Consider the following 23,041-nt stretch of genomic DNA (forward strand, 5'->3'; position numbering starts at 1 on the left):
TCTCTGTGCGCTTGACTATTTAGATGCTTCACTTACCTTTAACAAAAAGAATGCCATGTTTAGAATAAAATCACCGTGAGGTAAATATTGTTATGGTTTGCAAAACCGTCAGATGTTCTTTTCAAACGTCACCACAGTACGTCATGGTTTGTAGGCCTACCTGTATTCTTATTGTAACTCTCAAGTCTTCAAAGTTCAGGAGACACATCGTCACAAAGTTTGCATGTTTTCAAAACCTTTTTGGGCAACAGTGTCCCAAAGTAGATTTACCTTCAATAACCATTTATTAAATCTCTGCCCCATTAAAGTCGCAAGCTTCCAAGAGCTGGCTGCATTAATCCTGATTACAGGAGGAAACGGGGTCTGTGTGTCAAGCGTGTCATCGAGAGATGTTTTATCCTCATCTGTGTCTTTCTATCTTGTCAGTTAAGGGCGGGAGAACCCAAAGAGTGAACATCGGGAGATGAGTTTGAGCGCTGATAGTGCAGGGACCGCTTTAGAGACAGAGCAAAAAAGGGTCTTAGAGGGTCATGAGTCTTTGAGGTGCGGAGTGAACGGGACACATGGAGCGGGGCAGTAGAAGAGCCAGTGGCTCCATCAAACGGGCCTCCATCAAACGCTCAGCATCAGGCTCTCAGAAGGTAAGAGTGTCCGCTGCTTTAGGGATGCTTAGGGCTGTTACCTTGAATCAGTGATCTAGAGGTGATAGAGATGAGGGAAAATATGTTCTTCTTTATGAGTGAAGTCAGGTGTTTGTGGCATGATAATGAACCAGGTATTCTCAGCAGGGTTATTTTAGTTAACTAAAACTAAAACCATTTAAAAACATTTTCATTACCAAATATAAATAATCATTTACTGAAATAAAATAAAATAAACTACTTTATTTCAACTAATTTCAACTACTTTTTGTTTAGTTTCAGTACTAAAATAACAAAAACTAAATAAACCACAGCTAAAACTTATAGACATATTTAAAACACAAGAAAATTACTATAACAAATATTCAAATAAAAATATCTAAAAAATAAAATCTAACTCTAAATATGAACTAAAACAATATATTAGTGATACTAAAATGACATGGATTCACAGGTTTATGTCTCAGCTAAAGGGTTTAGTTTTCATCCAATCAGCTTTAACAACGTGAAAGATTGGAGAAGATCTGACCAATCAACTTGGGCTACATATTCTTATAATTATTTCCATAATGCACTTCTAATGCAAAATCAGTGCTGCTTGTTATTATTTCTTTACATGTTCTGTGCTTTTTAACTTAAGCTTCAGCATTGTAAATATTATATTATATTATTATATTACACAACTGTTAAGCATTTTCATACAGGGTTAACCTTACAGTAGTACACAACACCGATTACTGTCAGACTTTCAAAATCCTTCTTCAAATGAATTAAGATTATAATTGAATTTTAAAGCACAGCCACCACAAAATCAGATTTTAGCACCTCTTTTTACTTTTAGATCATTCTGAGGTTAAACACAGATTTAAAATCATAAGATATAGTTTAATAGCTATAATACTGTATTTGAAATCAAATCTTTGCATAGCTATGACAGGAAACACTGGCGTCTAACAATGCCTTGGGAAAAAAAACAGTTAATCTTAAAAAATAAAGAATACATATATAAACCCAAAATAGGAAATAAGACAGTTATCGAATAAACATTTGTCTTATTCTGTGTCCTAAGCTCCTGAAACACTGGTGTCTCATATTTTAGAGCTGTGTGTGTGTGTGTGTGTGTGTGTGTGTGTGTGTGTGTGTGTGTGTGTGAATATTCAGATGTAACCCCGTTTGTAATCGTTAACATTTTCATAAGTAATCGTAATTTAATTACACATTTTTTTCTCAGTAACTAACAGATTAGTTACATTTTTATTTTGTAATTAAATTATGTAACGCCATTACATGTAACTAGTTACAACCCAACACTAATGATATTTTAGAAATAATAATATAATATAATTAATATAATATAATAGCTCACATTGCATTTTTACTTAGTATATTTACACCTTTTTTTTAAATGTTTGGAAAGGGATCATTTGAAAAATGTATTCCCTCTTTAAAACTTGCTGATTTTCTTTACAGTTGTAACGGCCACTGCTATTAATTGGAAAAACTAATTTAACTTGTTACAATGTTGCAAAACATGAAGTTAGAGATATATTATATAAAACAGATTTGCATCTTTGATTTAAACCTCTCACTAATCCAACTCCTAATCGCAAGAGAAAGCAAAAGGGCGGTTCCAGCCCAATGCAACTTTCTCCAGCAGCAGCAGAATGAGCAGCACCTCTGTGGTTTGATGCTCCTCCGCTGCCTCTAATGCCCCATAATTCATAACCCAGTATGAGCACCAGCATTTGGGCAAGATTAAGCACTTTACCTCCCTACTTTCACATGTCTGCTTTCATGTGACTAAGACTGAAAGTATAGCTTTCTGAATTGCCCAAGGAATCAAATATATCTTTACACTGATAACCTCTCGCCAGTGTCAAGTGTCACACTTTCTGATGTAATACATGGAGGAATTGTCAAAGTAAGCAAGTTTACTCAATATCTTCCAGTAAATCAGAATGCATAAATCCAGTTCCTGTGAAGATTAACAAACCTTAGAAATTAGTGATTAGTGAATAAATGCAATCATAAGTAATGCCTTTATTGTTTTCTGTACAGTAAAAACAGGCTTTTTCTTGAAAAAGATGACAGCACATGCAAATAGACGTGCAAACAAAATTTTGAGGGATGTGTGTCCAGTCTGAGTAAATGCGGAAAGAATGATATGATTGTTACTAAAACACATCCTTTGACATTTGCATGCATCCTCCAAAATTTACAGTCATTTCTCTTTCAGTCTCTGCCCCTTCCCCCTCTCTCACAGACAGACAAAAACACTCTCACACAAACATAGTTGTCTTATGACTAAGAAATCTCAAGGCTAATCAGTGACATGTTGGTCTCATGTGATGATGGCTAACTGGATTTTCAAACCCACAGAAACAATGAGTCTTTTTAGAGACAGAGTAAGAAGGGGATAACACTGTTTTAAAAAGGTTAAGCATGTTAAACTTACATAGAAGTCCACATGCCTTTTGTCTCCAGACCTGGTATAACCTATATAAAACAATTTCTTTGCAAGTAAGTTATAGCAAGTAAGTAAGATATTGTTTATTATAGATAGATAGATAGACAGACAGACAAATGGACAGATAGATAAAGACAGAAGGACAGACAGATAGATAGATATAGATAGATAGATAGATGAGACAGACAATTGGATAGACAGACAGACACACACACACACAGACAATTGGATAGACAGACAGACATATAGATAGACAGACAGACAGACACACACACAGACAATTGGATTTTAAATATACATTGTGTTTTTACAAGGTTGTGAGTTGAACTGTGAGCACAAATCAAATCCCACGCTGCTCATTAGCCCTGAGGAATGGGTCACCAGACTGTTGTGACCCTCTCATGTGATCTTCAGTGTCTAGTTTTAGAGAGGCTCATACAATTCATGAAGTCTGTGAACAGACAATGCCATATCTAAATTTCAGTAAGTAAGTATGGATTTAATGTAATTACCACATCTTTGTGGGTTTTGCCATTACAATGTGAAAAAAACTGTGGGAAAGGTTTGCATAAACATTTAATCTGATTTCCCCCTTTCAGCTCCCACAAATCACAGCTGCAATCCTATTTATGAACAAATGCCTTTTTAGTTGAGCAACAACGTGCGAGATGTCTGACTATGTGGAAAGACTCAATAGTGTTGATTGTTGCCAGGTTTGCTATAGGCCTTGTTAATTTAAGCAAGAAAATCTGATTTTTCCTCCTAGAGAGCTTTTGTGCATTTTCCGAACAAAGCTGGTGAGCTCTCAGCGGATTTGAGTTTTAATTGCTGTGGATAATGAGTTTAAACTAGCCGAAATAAGTGCGTCACACTGGCTGAACTACTGCAGTGGCAAGAGCCCTTTGTCTTCAAGAGCTTTAATTACCAGTTGTCCACGTGCGTTTTGACGACAGCACCGAACTACTGAAAGAGTGAGATGGTTGAGGAAAGAACCCATTGAAAAGCACTTTAAACCAATGATCTCACCATTTCCTTTTGACCCATAAAGGGCAAAAATGTACATCTTCATTTTAGGTGGAATCTCACGATGTTTTCAATGATTGACCAAGCAGCCCCGCTGATTAATAGATTTTATGATTAATAGGTTATACACTTTCCATGCCTAATGCTAAATTGATCAGTCTGGTCTGTTTCAAGTTTTGAGGGCATTTTAAAGCTGGTCATGCTAACAGACCCAAGCAAACACCAGCTTGGACTGATTTACTGATTATTTACTTTTTTTTTCCAACTACTAGTCACTCAAACCCTCTCTAAATGGTTTGTGACTATCTTCACAAATGTAACTTCTCGAATCAACTGATGAAACACCTTTTATTGAGTAGATTTCCTCACTTAAAGACTTCTCTTCTTTTGTATAAAAGACTATTAAAGTCAGTAGCGTCATCAATGCTTAGTCTTGATTGTTAGTCCGTCAGAACCGTTTTCCCCCCACAACACGGTTGGTGAAAATAGAGATTAACAACAATTAGTATTGGATGACCTTGCCCCCAGTCCTGTCATGTCTTAACTAGGCCTCTTTTCAAAAGAATTCCTGTGCCCAATTCTCTCAATTATGCAAATTGGGCTTGAAATCAAAGTGGTCGGAGGAGGGTGACACTTTCAAATGAAAAGCTCTGGTGAGTTCCCATTCCTGTCCGTTTCAAGATACAAACCTGACTCTCTACATCAACTTGCGAGAAGTGTTTGAGGTAGAAAAGCCGTCTCTCAGGGTTTTCTGAGCTTAAGAAGTGTGTTTCACGGGGGTTGTGAAGCTATCAAAGTAGATTTGTTGTGCTTTGCTCCAACGAGGGATGAAAATACCCTGTGGGCAAGGAGAGAGGGGTCATGGGACTCCCAAAAGGATTACCTTGAACTGGAGTCATGGGACGTGCCCCGAACAAAGAGCCTGCTCACATGCTCATCATATGAACAGCCCCTCATAAAGTGATGAAGTTTCATGTCCTGTGGGATTCATTGGGCGCCAGCGCTCTGGGAAAGAGCACCCCCCACCAGCAGAGCTCCAAGAGGGATCGCTGATGCCGAAAGTTTCTCTTTGGCACCTTCTTAATGTCGATTAGAGGCTCTACAGGTAGGACCCCCACTAGCTAACACTGGGTGACTAGAAGGAACCCAGGGTTCTGTTGTCTACTGATGTGATGATGGGGTAGGAATGATCAGGATTGGGATTACGAGATTGTAGTATTGAGAATGATATATATATTGTTTTCTCGTTTCTCTTGATGCAACAACAATTTCTAGTATCCAATAAAACATAGTCTTTGTTAAACAATGTATGATTTTTTTTTTCTTTTTTTTTTTTCTTCAAGTTTTTAAAAAATTAAGAGGTGACAAACTTTCTAAACTATTAATTTATTGTATAATTTTTACTTATAATTGTGCAATGGAAAGCCATGGTTTTGGGGGTTTCTAATATGTTCTGTCTTTCTTATCTCTAATATTCTGTGACTGATTTTTCGAGGGAGATTTGTCTGAAAAGCTTTCGTCTTAATTAGGGCTGAACCAATAACAAAAGCCTAGACAGATATTGCTTTGAAAGGTTATTTTCGTCCAGTGCTGGAGCACAAAGCTGGCACAACAGAATCTTTTTCGATTTCGAAAGCTAAAAATGTTGGTGAGTTTCCATGGCACTTTCTCAGAATAGAAAAAAAGAAACAAATGGTCTGGAGCAGAGTTTGCACTCTAATAATTTCAGGCAAAACAGGCTACAGCCTGGATATTGTCAATGACTCTCTGGATGCTTTTGCATTCAACTCATATCTACTCATCTTGAAGCAACAGTTAGTTGCTTTGCAGTTTTAGTAGCTGACTATGGGAACTGTAAAAGACCAGCATTATCTGTGTACTAGAATATTCCTAAAAGCACACTTATCAGTGTTAATGATGAACAAATGCATTTCACCAGAAGTCTCCATAGTTAATCACTTTAGACATTTGCAATCTACATATTTTCTCTTCAATGTATTCTGTGTATCTACGGCTTGTGCGTACTGTACCACTCATACTTTAGTAAGGATTATCATCGCAAAGAGGATTTGCTCTATTCACTCTGGGCAAACTCAAGGGACTAAAAGCAGTTCTTGCTGTAATTGATGTTATGCATATATTAATATGGTTGAATGGTACATTGAATATATGTGTAATGTTGGAAGTTTGTGCTTGTATAACCAACCTACTATTTTATTTTAATCATTTTAATTTATTTTCATAACAATGTGAATTGCGAACTTTCAACTTATTTCAACTGCTTCTTTAGGCCGGAAAAGTAAATATTTTATTTTATTATTGTCTGTTTCTTAGTGCCAGAAAGCTTGGATTGAGAGAACCTTTCACAAAAGAGAATGTATGCACATTTTTCCAGCCAAGGACCCAACGCGGTGAGCTTTCCTATTTTGAACAATTTCAAAAGAACATGCAACTACATATAATGACACCGTTGTGCGAGACAAATTACCTCTATGACTCAGTCTGTTTTGAGGCTTTTTAGACTTATGTAATGAGGGGTGATGTGTGACATCATAAATCCTTTCACAAATCACTGTGTGGGCATGTTTCAAGGATGGATGTGAGAGGGCAGTGTAGTTCAGTCCACCGCACTTCCTGTGGGTGGAGGGATGCCAGGGTGTGCACTGATGCATGTAGCCATTGAACACTGACTGCAGTTTAGACACAGCCCTGATAGGTGGTCTACGTGCACAGAAAAACAGGCAGTACTCTCAAACCAAATTATTTCCTTGATGAATTGTCAGCTAATTGAGTTACGTAAGCAACATCCTGTTGCATGCAATAAAACAAACCTCCAGCATTACTTCTGCTGTGATTTTCCTCAGGTGCGCCTGTGGTTATCTACTGACTCAGCACACGGCCATTGCAGCAGGCGCCGTCACCAACAAGCCCTCCGAAGAGAACCAGCTAGTGCAAGTCGACCCTCCTCAGGAGAAATGGTTGGTGGTCAGACATACCCAGAACGTCCCCACAGACGCCTATGGTACCATTGAATTTCAAGGAGGAGGATTTATCAACAAAGCCATGGTATTTTGAACATTATAGGAGGAACATTATAACTAGTTATATTGTTATTGAATCTAGTTTTATTTGATAACCACATGTAAGCGAAGGACAATACAATTTTTCAGTTAATTCCCTCTCGAGTCTAAATAATCCAATAAATGTAAGTAAAGTACCATGTTAGCATAGTTCACGTAGTGAGGAAATAAACATGTTTCATTCAAGAACAACAGTTAAATCTGACACTAATCTTATAATTCAATATCTCTTACAGTATATTCGGGTGTCATATGATACTAAGCCAGACAGCTTGCTGCATCTCATGGTGAAGGAATGGCAACTGGAGTTGCCCACGCTGCTTATATCAGTTCATGGTGGCCTCCAGAACTTTGACCTGCAGCCCAAACTCAAGCAAGTTTTTGGGAAAGGTCTGATCAAGGCTGCTGTGACCACCGGAGCATGGATCTTCACTGGTGGAGTCAGCACTGGTAGGTATTTTTTGAGTACAACAGGGATAGGCAACTCAGGTCCTGGAGGGCCACTGTTCTGCAAAGTTTAGCTCCATCTCCAGTCAAACATACCTGAAAAAATCATACCAGAATCTTCAGGATTACTAGAAAAGGTGTGTTTAATTGGGGATAGAGGTAAATTCTGCAAGACGGTGGTCTTCCAGGACCGGAGTTGCTCATCCCTGGTCAACAAGTATGATTCCAATCCACATGGATCACTTGGATCCAACATTTAGATCCATATTCAATTTGGTTTGGTATCAGATATAGTTAAAAAGGTTTCCTAATTTGTTTTATATTACTTTCATAATGTAGGAGTGATCCGGCACGTAGGAGATGCTTTGAAGGATCACTCCTCTAAATCCAGAGGGAAGGTGTGTGCTATAGGCATCGCTCCATGGGGAATCCTGGAGAGCAAAGAGGATCTAATTGGAAAAGATGTAAGCACGAATTATCGGTGTATAACACAAAACATGATGGTGCTCATAAACTTATGGAAAAATAATTGTATAAGGCGTTATGCTACATCATCTAACAGTTGAAGCTTCATACTTGTCCACTGACATCTACATTGTTATGTTCCTCTTCAGGTGAACAAACCATACCAGGCCATCTCCAATCCTCTGAGCAAACTTGCTGTTCTCAACAATAGCCATTCGCACTTCATACTATCTGATAACGGCACATGTGGGAAATACGGGGCGGAGGTCAAACTACGCAGGCAGTTGGAGAAACACATCTCCCTCCAGAAGATTAACACGCGTAAGTGCGGTAGCATGAGCAAATTTTATCTGATTTAGGTCTAATGTACCTCTGATCCTAAGAGGGCATATTTGAAAGCATGCTAAGGTTTTGAATGATGCGAGATATATCCTGATTATCCGTAATGGAGTTCATGGGGTCAGGGACCAGTGGAGATATGCTCTAGCCATTCTAGATTTGATCAAGGATTTGGTGTCTGTGACCTATGGGTTTCCCTTTGTCATCCTATGCCTGGAGCTCGTGATAAGGCAGGGACAGCAAAGGGAGGCTCAGCTGTCACCACTCACATCGTCATCTGGGATCAGACCCGGGAGAGTCAAATTAAAATGATTGTACTCCCCACTTCACTGACTTTTAAATACCTCTCCTATTGTTAATCATAAAAGGGCTTTTTGATTTTTAATGTGCATGCAATTTCGAGTAATTGAAAATAAGATTTACAGCACAAAACACCCAAAAGGCTCAAACATTCAGGCTAATGTTTAGTAATAGTATTATATTGATATGTGCACAATCCCTGTAATACCAAGAAATTCAAAACATTTAGGTAAGTGAATTGCTTTTTTTTCTGTGTATGTATGTTAGGACTGGGCCAGGGTGTACCTGTGGTATGTCTGATTGTGGAGGGGGGTCCCAATGTGATCTCGATTGTCCTGGAAAGCCTGCGCGAGGAACCGCCTGTGCCTGTAGTGGTTTGTGATGGCAGCGGTCGAGCCTCTGACATTATTTCCTTCGCCCACAAATATTCTGAGGTTGAAGGGTGAGTATTAATAGTCATTATTACACAGATGTCTGGAATACTTGAGTCTAAATTATCTATCACAACATTCTTTGTCCAAATGTTGAAACATCAATATAATTGAGAAATAATTAAGGTGTGTTAAGGTAATTAAGGTAATAATTAAGGTAGTTTCACATTATCCCATACATTTCTAGTATTGACCCATATTTAATAGAATAACTGAGAATCAGTTGTCAAAACTATTCATTATCACAACTGAATTGTATTTTTAGACTGGTAAATGAGGACGCAAAAGAGCAACTGCTGGTCACCATCCAGAAAACCTTTAACTACAACAAAATGCAGTCAGGGCAAATTCTGCTCATGGTCATTGAATGCATGAAGAAGAGGGAGTTGGTAAGTATCTACAGTGATGTAAGATCATGTAACAATTGTAGACCAACATCCATCAACACAAACCCACTCTCTGCTTAAACCAGCCTAAGATAGTCTTAGTGGGTCTCTCATTCTGGTCAGGTCTTCTTGTTTTAGATTGGCTTTGGATACTTTTCAGCTTGGAGACCATCTTAAGACCAATTTGGCCAGGCTGGGAGACCAGCTAGACCAGACTAAACCAGCGAAGGCCAGCAAATCAACCAAGGCTGGTTTTAGATTATTTTTCAAATATACATTTAAAACAACATAATAATATACATATAAAAACAACTAAGAATAAAATGTTTATGAATATTTTTTTTAACTCTTTGTGCAACCTTTCATCAATAAACATTTCCATTCATTATTCATTTTGTCATGTGTGTCTTTATTCATGTGTCTCTCTCATATATTCATCTGCATTTGCTCCCTAGTTGTATTAACCGGTACAAAACATCATATCACATCACATCCTTTCATATCTGGAGCAACTAGTTCTTTTGCTTCACATATGAGACTGTTGTGATTAACAAGTGCTTTCAGACTTCATATGTTAGAACGGACTTCACAATCACTATTATACTTGCCTATAGACTATATATCACCTAAAGGATGACAGCTAGTGCACAAGCTAGAGCTTGGTTAATGGTAATATTTGTGCCGGTGCAGCTTTAACTGAGGCTAAGTGATGTGTTAAGTATTTAGTAATACTGCCTCAGGACAGGAGATAATCTGTAGCTCTATACATCTGGACTAGGATCAGTGTAGTCCCTGCTGAAAAAACCAGCTTAAACCAGCCTAAGATGGTTGGCTGGTTTTAGCTGGTTTAAGCTGGAAATAGCTGGTTTTAGCTGGTCTCCCAGCCTGGCCAGGCTGGTTTTAGCTGGTCTCCCAGCCTGTCTAGGCTGGTCAGGCTGGTTTTAGCTGGTTGGTCAGCTGGCCTTCCAGCCTGGTCAGGCTGGTTTTAGCTGGTCTCCCAGCCTGTCTAGGCTGGTCAGGCTGGTTTTAGCTGGTTGGTCAGCTGGCCTTCCAGCCTGGTCAGGCTGGTTTTAGCTGGTCTCCCAGCCTGTCTAGGCTGGTCAGGCTGGTTTTAGCTGGTTGGTCAGCTGGCCTTCCAGCCTGGTCAGGCTGGTTTTAACTGGTCTCCCAGCCTGTCTAGGCTGGCCAGGCTGGTTTTAGCTGGTCTCCCAGCCTGGTCAGGCTGGCCAGGCTGGTTTTAGCTGGTCTCCCAGCCTGGTCAGGCTGGTCTCCCATCCTGGCCAGGCTGGTTTTAGCTGGTCTCCCAGCCTGGTCAGGCTGGTTTTAGCTGGTCTCCCATCCTGGCCAGGCTGGTTTTAGCTGGTCTCCCAGCCTGGTCAGGCTGGTCTCCCATCCTGGCCAGGCTGGTTTTAGCTGGTCTCCCAGCCTGGTCAGGCTGGTTTTAGCTGGTCTCCCATCCTGGCCAGGCTGGTTTTAGCTGGTCTCCCAGCCTGGTCAGGCTGGTTTTAGCTGGTCTCCCATCCTGGCCAGCCTGGTTTTAGCTGGTCTCCCAGCCTGGTCAGGCTGGTTTTAGCTGGTCTCCCAGTCTGTCTAAGCTGGTCTCCGAACCTGGCCAAGCTGGTGTCTATTTTACCTAATTACAAATTAATTAGATTGTTCCACTTTCTGACAAGGTTAAATTCAAGGGTAGTTTAGTATCATAGTCAAGCATGCTAGATGGTACATCTTAAATTATTCTAGTTGCTAATGATATAATATATCTGAGAGGAGTCTAAAACAAAATTATAAAACTGGTTTCACAAATAAATTATAGCATAAAATACAGTATAAATCTGTAGCATGCCCTGACTTAAATCAGATTAAATTATTGTCTGATGAAATACATTCACCATAGTTGTATGACCAAATATAATTTGGTATTTATATAATATATAACAATTTTAGTGTCATCAGTAATTAAAATATACTAAAATTAAATTTTTACAATATCTTTGACAAGAAATGCATAACGCATATATAACTTCTGGAATGTGTGAGTCATTGAGGACTGATTGAGGACGTTTAATATGTACAGAATATAATTTTCTTAGTTTTCTGTAACACTTTGTACTATTTTAAATATACTTCAGTTATTTCCAAGGATGGAATTCAATTGTGTGATGTTTGTAAAATAATTAAACACTACTTGTTATAGAGAATGTAAACTCACATTTGTTTTTCATTAACATCTTTTCTCTGTTCCGACAATTTTAAAGTTAAGGCAAGACGTGTTGCTGTCGACTCCTGGCAAATGTCCAGGCTAAAGTAATCCCAAGTCAACTACTTCCATTGTTCAAAACTAGGTTTCCCACTTACTGTTACATACAATTCTCAAAAGCATGACTGACAGTAGCAGTCTGAAAGATCTGAAAGTGTAGGTTGTATGTGTTGGAGTGGGGTTTGGGGGTGAGTGAGGGGAGAGAACAGACTGACAGTCACACAGAAACAGCATCACTATATGAAAAGAGCTGCACTGTGACACACCTACATCTACAATCCCCCCACCCTAGACTGCTATACACACACCCACTCTTCCTCATCGACATCCACTCACCCAAACCTCCCATAGCAATACACCAACATCCCACAAACTCTTGCCACCACACTTTTCTCACCCAACCCACACTCATACACCCTCCTCTACACCCATCCACACCCCTCACATCAACTACCTCTCACCCAATCCACTTCTCCCACATCGATATACCCACCTGTGCCCTGCACTTACTGCCCCCACCGCCCCCTCCCCCCCACACACACACACACGCATGTTGGTTTTTGTGGTTTATTATTTATGGGGACTCTCCATAGGCGTAATGGTTTTTATACTGAACAAACTGTGTGTGCTATTGCCCTACACCAATCCTACACCTAAAATTACCCCTCACAGGAAACCTTGTGCATTTTCAGATTTTCAAAAAAACACCATTTAGTATGTTTTTTAAGCCTTTTGAATTACGGGGACATAGGCAGTGTCCTCATAAACCACCTTCATATTGTAATACCTCTGTCATACCCATGTCATTATACAAATTTGTGTCCTCATAAACCACATAAACATACACACACACACACAGAGTGAACACAAAATAAAACAAAATAAATAAAATAAATTAAAAATTAATAAAAATTAAACAAGTAGATTGATTGAAAGAGGGAACACTAATGTTAGAGGAAAAGAAAAGAAAAGAAAAGAAAAGAAAAGAAAAGAAAAGAAAAGAAAAGGTGGACAAGTATGGTGTCCCATACTCAGAATTTGTGCTCTGCATTTGACCCATCCAAGTACACACACACACACACACACACACACACACACACCGTGAACACAAAATAAAACAAGTAAAAAGAATAGAAAAATAATAGATGATTTAATAATAATTAATTTATTTATTTATTATGTAATGTTCTAATTTTAAATGTTTATGTGAATTCTTCGTGACTGTGACGTGTTTTAATTGGCGCGCGTGCTGAACATTCGAGTCTCATTCAAACACTGGAGTAGAGGGAGTTGCCATGGAAACGACGACTGACTAGCAGGAAGCTCCGTCTTTCGCTGCTGTTTTGACTGTTTTCGGTAAGCTTAGTCCCTAAAATCACACAGATATTACATACAACTGTCCCTGACACTTCTCTTGCTTGTAATTGTCTGTTGAAATTAATTTATAAATGGTTTAATGTCTTCGAACATGTCCGTTAGCATTTTAGCAGTTTTCAGAGGACGTAACATTAGGCTAACTCCATAGACTGAGCTCTTTATGAAAGTTTGGGATTTTAATTACATATGTATGTGTAGATGAGAGCTTTTGACAGTTCTGTAATAGTTTTGCTGGTGTTTTTTTCAATGGGTAATTGGAAATAGGCTCATTTATTTAACCTAAACATTTAGCCTAACAGTTGCACTGTACCGTTAATCCGCGACGTCACTGCGCTACAGTTAAACTGAATCAAGTTAAACTGAATCAAGCGTGTTGTGATCTCTCCTGCTAAACAAATACAAAAACTACTGATTGCAGGAGCAACAAACAACAGGGGAAGCTCCAAGATTCCACAATGTCTGAAGGGAGCCCTAGACGGAGAAGGACAGGTGAACTGGGAAAGCTTCTTAATTTTTTAAGACGGGTTTGACATCCATAAGTAAGCAGTATGAGAATATTAAATAAGTAAACCTAGAAACAAATTCTGTTATGTTAAGAAATAATTTTTAACTTTTCCACATTTCACCTCTGCTTTAGAGGTGGCATTTACATTTTCCTTGTAATAAACCTGGCATTGCATACTAAATATGGTTGTCTCTGTGACAGATTGCTTGTTATGTTCCTAGATTCTTCAATGCTGATGGCCTGCTGCACCCCAGAATCTGAGCGAACCTCCTGTCAGACAACATCTCCAAAGCACAGTGAACCTCAAATATACACTATTCTTCAAAATTTTATATTTTTAGAAAATAAATCTCTTATGCTCACCAAGGCTGAATTTATTTTAAAAAATCAGATAAAAAAACACACAAAAAAAAGCCCCAGTAATATTGTAAAATATTACGATTTAAAATAGCTGTTTTGTGTGAATATATAGTAAAATGTAATTTATTCCTGTGATCAAAGCTGAATTTCCAGCATCATTACTCCAGTCTTCAGTGTCACACGATCCTTCAGAAATCATTATAATATACTGATTTGCTGCTCAAGAAACATTTCTGAAAACAGTTGAGCTGCTGAATATTTATTTTTAATTTTCTTTAGGATTCTTTGATGAATAGAAATTTCAAAAGAACAGCATTTATTTTAAGCAAAATTCTTTACACTCACTTTTGATCAATTTAATGCATCCTTGCTGAATAAAAATATGAATTTCTTTTTTCTTTTCTTTTTTAAAATAACTTTTAAACTGTGGCGAGGGGGCTTGTTTCATCCCACTGTTTTTGGGAGAAGCACGCACAAGCTCCCAGTCCAGACTCTCTCTCCACCTTCCCGTTCTCCGGTGGCTTTTTATCCAGCCAAATGTACCATCATGGATCACAAGTATAACCAAACCATCATATCAGTTATCATAGCAAAACATTACAATCAGAGTTGTTTCAAGGTAAAAAAATTTAAAATCAGCATAACCTTATCCACGCTAATTACTGCAATTAGACACAGGTGTTTATCATTTTGCACTTTACTCAATGCTCGTCTCCCAAATCTCTCTCCTGCTGCAGACCTTGCTGAACCACGCCTGCTGAAAATACAGCTTTGGTCACAGAAATAATTTACAGTTTAACAGATATTCACACAAAACACATATCATAATCGTGCACTACAGTTATATGTGAAGAAATGGATCATCTTTTGTGTGAAATAATACGAACAGCACCTCTGCTAATCTTTCTCCTTTTGGTTTCCTGTTTCTGTCTCGGGATGCCCATCCCAAGGTTACTAAAGATTATGCAAGTTCCAGTTTGGATCCAGCCTCACTTGAGAAGACTTCAGAAGACGCCAAATCTCACGATGACTTCAGATGATGACAACTATAAATGAACATACAAAGCTGCCAAATATTATCCTTATATTGTAATCATTGCCCTAAAAGGTAAGTTAACAGATTTTCAACCAGATTTGTATTGTTACAGTGTTGGTAATATATGTAAATGAACAGTGTTTACCTGTTCTCTAAATTACATGTACCGAGATATCACCATTTATTTGTAGGCAAAACTCTGCCAGATGATGCAAAAGGTTGATTGCACGTCTCATTTGTGTGTGGTGGTGTGTACTATAACTTTTGAAGAGGAACTAATGCTCCTTTGCAGGGCTTTACAGTGCGACCATTTCAGTCCAGCCAAGCCGCTGTGCATCTTCATTCAAATACAGCGGTGTTTCGTTTAAGAATGAACTGCGTTTTTAAATTAATGAGTCAATGATTCAATTACCCATTCATAAAGACAGTCATGTACTTCACTCCTGAATGAATCAGCCGTTCGAACGAATCAATTCAATTAATGATTCAGTGATAAAATCAGTGAATTTAATTGCACTTATGCAACCTCTGAGCCTCATTAAACATCTGAAAATACACCTACAAGCCACTTGTGTTCTTCTGTGCCACCTCTGTAGTACACATTTATTCCTTATTTACTGATTTAATTTGATATTTAGCATCGTTTGGTACTGTGTTGCCTCCAGGCAACATACTTTATTTTAGGATTTTTTAATAAAATGAGACACCCATTTAATTGATAAATGCTATCTCAGGGTAGTAGAACTCAAACACTAATCAATGAAAACCCCAAAAAAGTGGTCACATGACCCACAGTGGTCCATTTTGCTTCCAATAGGTGCGTTCGACTTCATGCAGCACTTAGCAGACCGATCGGCGGCTGACTTGAAGCAGTGCATGCCGGTTAGAAATTTAGTCCGACTTGAACCGGCACCGACCACACGTCACTGTCACGTGTGGCATCAAAGTACCGCGATAGCGTTTCGAGAGCAGCCGGCTGACTCAGCCGGCGCAATTTCTCCAGAGCGACTGCGGGAGCGCTGATGACGACACAGCTGTTTCACGATTGGCCAAATTCACCACATGACAACACCAACGTGTATTTCGGGTTTATTCTGACAACTTCAGTCCCACTAATGCTCATATACGGACTTTCAAAAAAATTAAAATAAATTAACTTTTCATGTCATCTTCATCTCGTAAATCATGTTTATTAAAAGATTACAATTATTTTTACTGCAATCACTTTTTTGTTCATTCGTATAGCATAGGTTTATTTTGGACCTTTTTCATACAGACCCTTTACAGTATTAAGCTGCATAACCTATTTAGATAATCATTTTTTTATGGAATAAATCAAATGTCAATCTTACAGATTTTTAATATAATGTGGTCATCATGGATTCTGATTGATACTAATTGTCTAGTTACTGGGTTCATCCATCTTCACTTGCATGTGATTACTGCCAACAACTGGATGTCAACTTAATACAACATTCAGATCACTTTCATAAGCTGGTATAAATCATAATAGAAAGGCAAATAAATTGGGCTTATCCGTAGGCCTGTTCATGGTGTTCACGTATGAATGTTCATGGTGTTTTGTCTTACTAAAATGTGCTTTTTTATTATTTTTATTAAGTTGCAGTAGCAAAAACACGCATAATGAATCATACTGCACAAGTCAAATTTTCAATATGTTCTGTTTATTTACTTAAAACTTGTTTCTGTCGTGATGACACCCTTTCAAAATATTACATACATCTTAAAGGTTTATTAAAACAATACTTATTACATTGAACCTTTACTCACTTTCGTTGCTCATTGTGCTCAATTTCATACAACAATAACGGCATTTCTATAGCTTCCAGTTCGTCTGCAATAAAGCAAGCAAACGCCACGTGATCTGCCATGACTGAGGTAGATGCAGCAAATTACGAGAGCCCCGAAGTGTCCGACTTGACGACTCCGTTTTCAACTCCGCCCCTGACTGCAAGCGGCTACTCTCGTTGATCGCCGTCTGTAGCCGTGCTTCAAGTCGAACGCACCTAATGTCAGGACATGTGCACGTCACATGACTCCCTATTTTCTCCAATGAAAAGTGCATATATCATCAATTTTCATCCATATAATTGCCTACAACAAGTATGAGTCACCTTCATTATTAAGTTAAGAAGTATTTTCAAAAACTTTTCTTTATATCATCATATTTATTTTAGGAAATTAAAACTTCATGTTGCCTCAACATTGTACCGTAATGGAATCGGATGAGGCCATGCAGGCCTGCTAAGTTATAATACAAGTATATGATATTAGTAAGGAAAAGAGTTAGAATTATCTAAATGTATTTGCATTTTTGCAAAATTTTGTAATGCATTTGTAAAAATAGTAATTCAGATACTATATCTGCACATTATGATTTTTCTGTTGAGGAATTGCTTTCTCAGAAGCAGTGAGGTGTCATTAGTGAGGAAGGAGATTTTACATGCATGTGCGTGTGTGTGTGTGTGTGTGTGTGTGTGTGCATGCTTGTAAGGATAAAGTGCATATTAGGATAAGGTTATGCTGATTTTTTTACCTTAATTTTTTAACTTGAACTCTGATTGTAATGTTTTGATATGATAACTGATATGATGGTTAGATTATACTTGTGATCCACGATAGTACAATGTTGCCTGAGAGCAAGAGCTGGATATGAAATTGCATTTTATTAAATATGAGATATGCAATACTTTAAAAACTTGATAAAACTAACTGTTCAGGTGTTTGGTTATGGAAAATGATGTTAACAATAAATATATTTATTTTTTATGCATAAAAATGTCAAATGTTTAATTTGTCCGTTGTGGTACAATGTTGCCTTGAGGCAACACACTTTTAAAATATAAATAAATAAAATTAATGAAAATGTTTATTGAATTTGTTATAGTGTTCAATTTTAAGCAGGAAAAACATCACAAATATTTTTTTTTCTCGTTGATATTATATTGCGTACTGTAGAGGGTTAATCTTGTATGAAAATTGCATGAAAAAGAAAATGCCAGTATTATGCCACAAATATTTTCTACTTAGCTAATCTTAAATTAAACTTGGATTGATACTTTATAATACCAGAGACCAGATGTGATACTTCATAACGCAGGGGTGTCCAGATCTGAATTTAGGAAGGCAGATCTCCAGGAGCAGGATTAGGCAGCCATGTTATATTGGTTATGTATGATGGATTTTGAACTGTACTATATTTATTGCATGTTTTCTTGGTTTCCAGTTGAAGACATCAGTACATCAGATGTTGGCCTGGACAGCTGTATCAGTAACAGTACACCACACTGACCTCTCTGCGTTTGCATGGATGGCTGACTACTACCATGTTCTATGAAGGTATTATTTTAGCAAAACTGAGCACCTGTGACAGTGAAATTTGCAGTTATAAAAAATAGTCACACATGCGTATCAGTAAATTCGAAGTCACAAAAATTTTTTTTAGGAGTTGCAAATGTTTTATTTACACTTTCTCTCTCACAAACACAACACGACAGTAATACAATTTCAAATCCTGAGGTGCACAAATCCTATTCTACAAATCACAAATTAAGAAACTCATATGCTCACAGTTAGGAAAGAGTTGTTGCAGTGAATGTGGGGCAAAACGCATTCATACACCCGAATCAAAAATGTGAAGTCATAAACAAATTAGGCACATTTGTATATACAGTCGTGGTCAGAATTACTGGCACCTTTGATAAATATGAAAAAAGAGGCCTGTGAAAATAAACATTAAGACAATATAGACACACATCATCTTCCAAGCAGATTTGTGACATTTTCTGTGGACTGGAAATTTTAATTATGGCCCTGATGGTGGAAATGGGAATTTTCAATGCTTTAGCTAATGTTCTTATAGCCACTTTGCAATTTGTGATGCTCTTCAATCTTTTGCTGCATATCAAAAATATATTCTTTTTTTTACTCATTGTCGGGCACGTGCAGGTGGGGGTTTGGTGCTTGAGCACCTGCCCCTTTTCCCCTCGATGCCCAAAGTGCCCTTTTGTCAAGGCAATTTTTTTACTTTTTTTAATTGTAATTAAACGCCCTTTTGTGAAGGCCTGCCCAATCTAACTATTAGTAAAATTAATGAATAATAGTTTAGCAGTAAATTCAATTATCCACATGATAACCATCCGGGGCAATCCCTCACGTTCAGACACCTTTAGGATGCTTTCAGTAATGCAAGTTGAAGCAAGCTTCAGACGGGCCCGGACATGTACTGGCTTAAGCAGGGGGACACGTCTGGCACTGCAGGATTTGAGTCCCTGGCGGCGTAGTGTGTTACTGATGGTAGCCTTTGTTACTTTGGTCCCAGCTCTCTGCAGGTCATTCACTAGGTCCCCCCGTGTGGTTCTGGGATTTTTGCTCACCGTTCTTGTGATCATTTTGACCCCACGGGGTGAGATCTTGCGTGGAACCCCAGATCGAGGGAGATTATCAGTGGTCTTGTATGTCTTCCATTTTCTAATAATTGCTCCCACAGTTGATTTCTTCACACCAAGCTGCTTGCCTATTGCAGATTCAGTCTTCCCAGCCTGGTGCAGGTCTACAATTTTGTTTCTGGTGTCCTTCGACAGCTCTTTGGTCTTGGCCATAGTGGAGTTTGGAGTGTGACTGTTTGAGGTTGTGGACAGGTGTCTTTTATACTAATAACGAGTTCAAACAGGTGTCATTAATACAGGTAATGAGTGGAGGACAGAGGAGCCTCTTAAAGAAGAAGTTACAGGTCTGTGAGAGCCAGAAATCTTGCTTGTTTGTAGGTAACCAAATACTTATTTTACTGAGGAATTTACCAATTAATTCATTAAAAATCCTACAATGTGATTTCCTGGATTCTTTCCCCCCATTCTCTCTCTCTCATAGTTGAAGTGTACCTATGATGGAAATTACAGGCCTCTCTCATCTTTTTAAGTGGGAGAACAATTGCACAATTGGTGGCTGACTAAATACTTTTTTGCCCAACTGTATATTCCCTGCACTCCACAAAAATATCCTGGAAATTTAGCAGTGTTCAGAATAGAAAAAAGAACGAAAATATAAGTAAAAACTAACACAAACTGCAGTAGCATTCACTATACCACGTATTATAAACACCCAGCCTAAATATTTAAAGTGAAACTGAAACGAGTGGCGTGGTTGCTGGAAACTGCACAATACAAACTCTAAATAAACTCACTTTTCTCATTCGTCACCAATCCTAATGTGCACGCTTTGCGCTTGACCTTGATTGTTTTATATAAGTCGCCTTAGAAATCGCAGCACCTTGGAATGAATAATCCAGAAAAACAGTATTATATCCATTTTCATAAAAATGTGTGTGGAAACAGAAGAAAGCATGTCTTTGCAAGATAAAACAACAAATTATTTCCATGTTTTCCTCACAAAATTACAGTGCCAGTGAGCAGGTGGATAACACTGACAATTTAATTTATGCAATTCATGATAATTCATGTACCCTTACTGGAAAGTGTTACTGAATCCTGAAAAAAAATGTATCACCATTTCCACACAAAATATGAAGCAGCACAACTTTTCAACATTGATAATAATCAGATATATTTCTTGAGCATCAAATAAAATTGGTTTCTAAAAAACCATGTGACACTAAAAACTGGAGTAATGATGCAGAAAATTATCCTTTGCATCACAGGAACAGCATTACATTTTATAATATATTAAAATAGAAAACTTTTTTTTTTTTACATTTCCACTTTTTTTTAAATTTGTAATAATATTTCACAATATTTTGATCAAATAAATGCAGCCTTGATGAGCAGAAGAGTTTATACTTTAAGGTACTTTAATAATAACAATTCTATTTATGCTTTATATTATATTATTATCATGATTATTAAATGCTGCTTTTTATTTTTACAGGACAATAGTATGTATTACAATATAAGATATATCTTTTAATGTGCTAAAATATATATTTTTAATAATAAGTGCCGGGGGCGTGGCTTGTGGGCGTGGTGATATTTTCCTGCTTTTTTTTATTTGTCTCTAACTGATCACATGCCTGTTTTATTTTTTTTATTTTTTTTTACTTATTGAAAGGTTAGATTTTTGTGATTATTTTATTTTTAATGAAAGAGCAAAGTATAAACAATAGATTTATTTTTTTATAGGCTTCTTTGATCTTATTTATTAAGGGTGCCTATAATTCTGACCGCGACTGTAAGAATGAGAACTCATATGCGAGATCTCACATGACATATCAGTATGTGAGATCCCACATGCATACCTGCGCTCTATCCACTGATAAACACAGCATGTGGCCCTTGACCCATTTTATTTGACCCAGAATTCTGACATGATCGTGTCATTATTACTCAATCGACACAACACCACCCTGAAATTACTTTGCACTGTAGAAATATGGTTTTGGCAAGAAATGTACAGTGGCAATTTTTTTTTTGTGCAATTTTTTTTGAGTGCTACTATTTCACATTCAATATTCTAGACTAAATTAAAGGTATATAAGTCACTTTTATGGATGTTTCTTTACAAACTTCATAGTTTGTTTTTTTATACCAAAGATATACCACAACAACAACAAAAATACCAGAGTTAAATTCTAATAAAGTCTATAAAAAATGTTCAGTTCTAATAAACACACATTACAGGAAAAAAAGAATTAAATATTATGACGAAATTAATATTACAGAATATTCTGAAAAAAATGAAGTATATCCCTGCATAAATCAGGTATAACTGAGCCTGTGAAGTTCTTCATTTGTGATTTATAGAATAGGATTTATACACCTGCAATGGAGATTTTGAGAAGGTGTAACTGTTTTGTTGTGTTTGTGAGAGAGAAAGAAACAAAATATAAGATTTCAACTCCTAAAACATTTTCTTAAGGGAAATAAAAGTGCTCAGTTTCGTTACAATAATACTAGATACAATAGATGCACTGTATGCAAATATAACAAAGGGACATAAACAACTTGCAAACTTATTATCTTTAAGTGAAAATATTCATTTTGAATACAAAATAGATCATTTGTGTGATTCGTGTAGACCCAAAGAGTTATTGAAAATTAACTTTGTCTACTGATATTAAAATTGTGGGTTACATGTTCATCACCTTTTTCAATCCTGACCTGATTAGTTTACATCCCTGATCTGATAATGCAAAGAACTTAGTTTTAATTGCAACATTTTAATTTCTATATTAGTCTAATAAAGAAGCTTTGTATACAGAAGGTTTGTATGCTCTAAACATGTATTTGTAACTGTATATTTTGTATTAATAAAGATATTATGACTAAATGTGGTGTGTTTAATAAATTATTACTAATGTATCTATTATTAAGTATGTGAGATTTTTAAAAAGCAGAAAATCAACATTGTTTTGATGCCACGAGAAACTACGCTGATTCCATGTCAGTCTGCTATCTGGCCGGTCTTTGACCAGCTTAAACCAGCCAAGACCAGCCTGACTGACCAGCTAAAACCAGCCAAGACCAGCCTGACCAGCTAAAACCAGCCAAGACCAGCCTGACTGACCAGCTTAAACCAGCCAAGACCAGCCTGACTGACCATCTAAAACCAGCCAAGACCAGCCTGACTGACCAGCTAAAACCAGCAAAGACCAGCCTGACCAGCCAAGACCAGCTAAAACCAGCCAAGACCAGCCTGACCAGCTAAAACCAGCCAAGACCAGCCTGACCAGCTAAAACCAGCCTGACCAGCTAAGACCAGCCAGCCTGGCCAGCTAAAACCAGCCAAGACCAGCCTGACCAGCTAAAACCAGCCTGACCAGCTGAAATAAGCTAAAACCAGCCTGACCAGCTGAAACCAGCCAAGACCAGCCAGCCTGGCCAGCTAAAACCAGCCAAGACCAGCCTGACCAGCTAAAACCAGCCTGACCAGCTGAAACCAGCTAAAACCAGCC

At 37.7% G+C, this 23,041-nt stretch overlaps 1 protein-coding gene and 1 long non-coding RNA gene across 6 annotated transcripts in view; both read left to right on the top strand.

The window, feature by feature from the left end:
• The window catches only part of trpm1b (transient receptor potential cation channel, subfamily M, member 1b), a 52,909-nt gene that overhangs the window by 20,776 nt on the left and 9,092 nt on the right, over positions 1-23,041 (top strand). For 2 of the 5 annotated variants that reach the window (XM_079412181.1, XM_079412183.1), the window contains 8 exons: positions 6,466-6,542; positions 6,996-7,197; positions 7,448-7,661; positions 7,998-8,122; positions 8,273-8,444; positions 9,030-9,204; positions 9,459-9,582; positions 9,718-9,966. In XM_079412181.1, coding sequence (XP_079268307.1) covers positions 6,466-6,542; positions 6,996-7,197; positions 7,448-7,661; positions 7,998-8,122; positions 8,273-8,444; positions 9,030-9,204; positions 9,459-9,582; positions 9,718-9,756 — 1,128 coding nt within the window. In that variant the 3' untranslated portion in view covers positions 9,757-9,966. Of the gene's footprint in view, positions 1-426; positions 642-4,805; positions 5,237-6,465; positions 6,543-6,995; positions 7,198-7,447; positions 7,662-7,997; positions 8,123-8,272; positions 8,445-9,029; positions 9,205-9,458; positions 9,583-9,717; positions 9,969-23,041 lie in introns of those variants that run through there. The other 3 variants (XM_079412180.1, XM_079412182.1, XM_079412184.1) reach the window with 3 other exon arrangements.
• LOC306866818 lies at positions 13,116-20,161 on the top strand. The gene is made up of 4 exons (XR_013783969.1): positions 13,116-13,192; positions 13,632-13,702; positions 13,940-15,186; positions 18,362-20,161. It is a non-coding gene; the product is annotated as an uncharacterized lncRNA (long non-coding RNA).

The sequence above is a fragment of the Barbus barbus genome, assembly GCF_936440315.1.
Source record: "Barbus barbus genome assembly, chromosome: 48".
Lineage (NCBI taxonomy): Eukaryota > Metazoa > Chordata > Actinopteri > Cypriniformes > Cyprinidae > Barbus > Barbus barbus.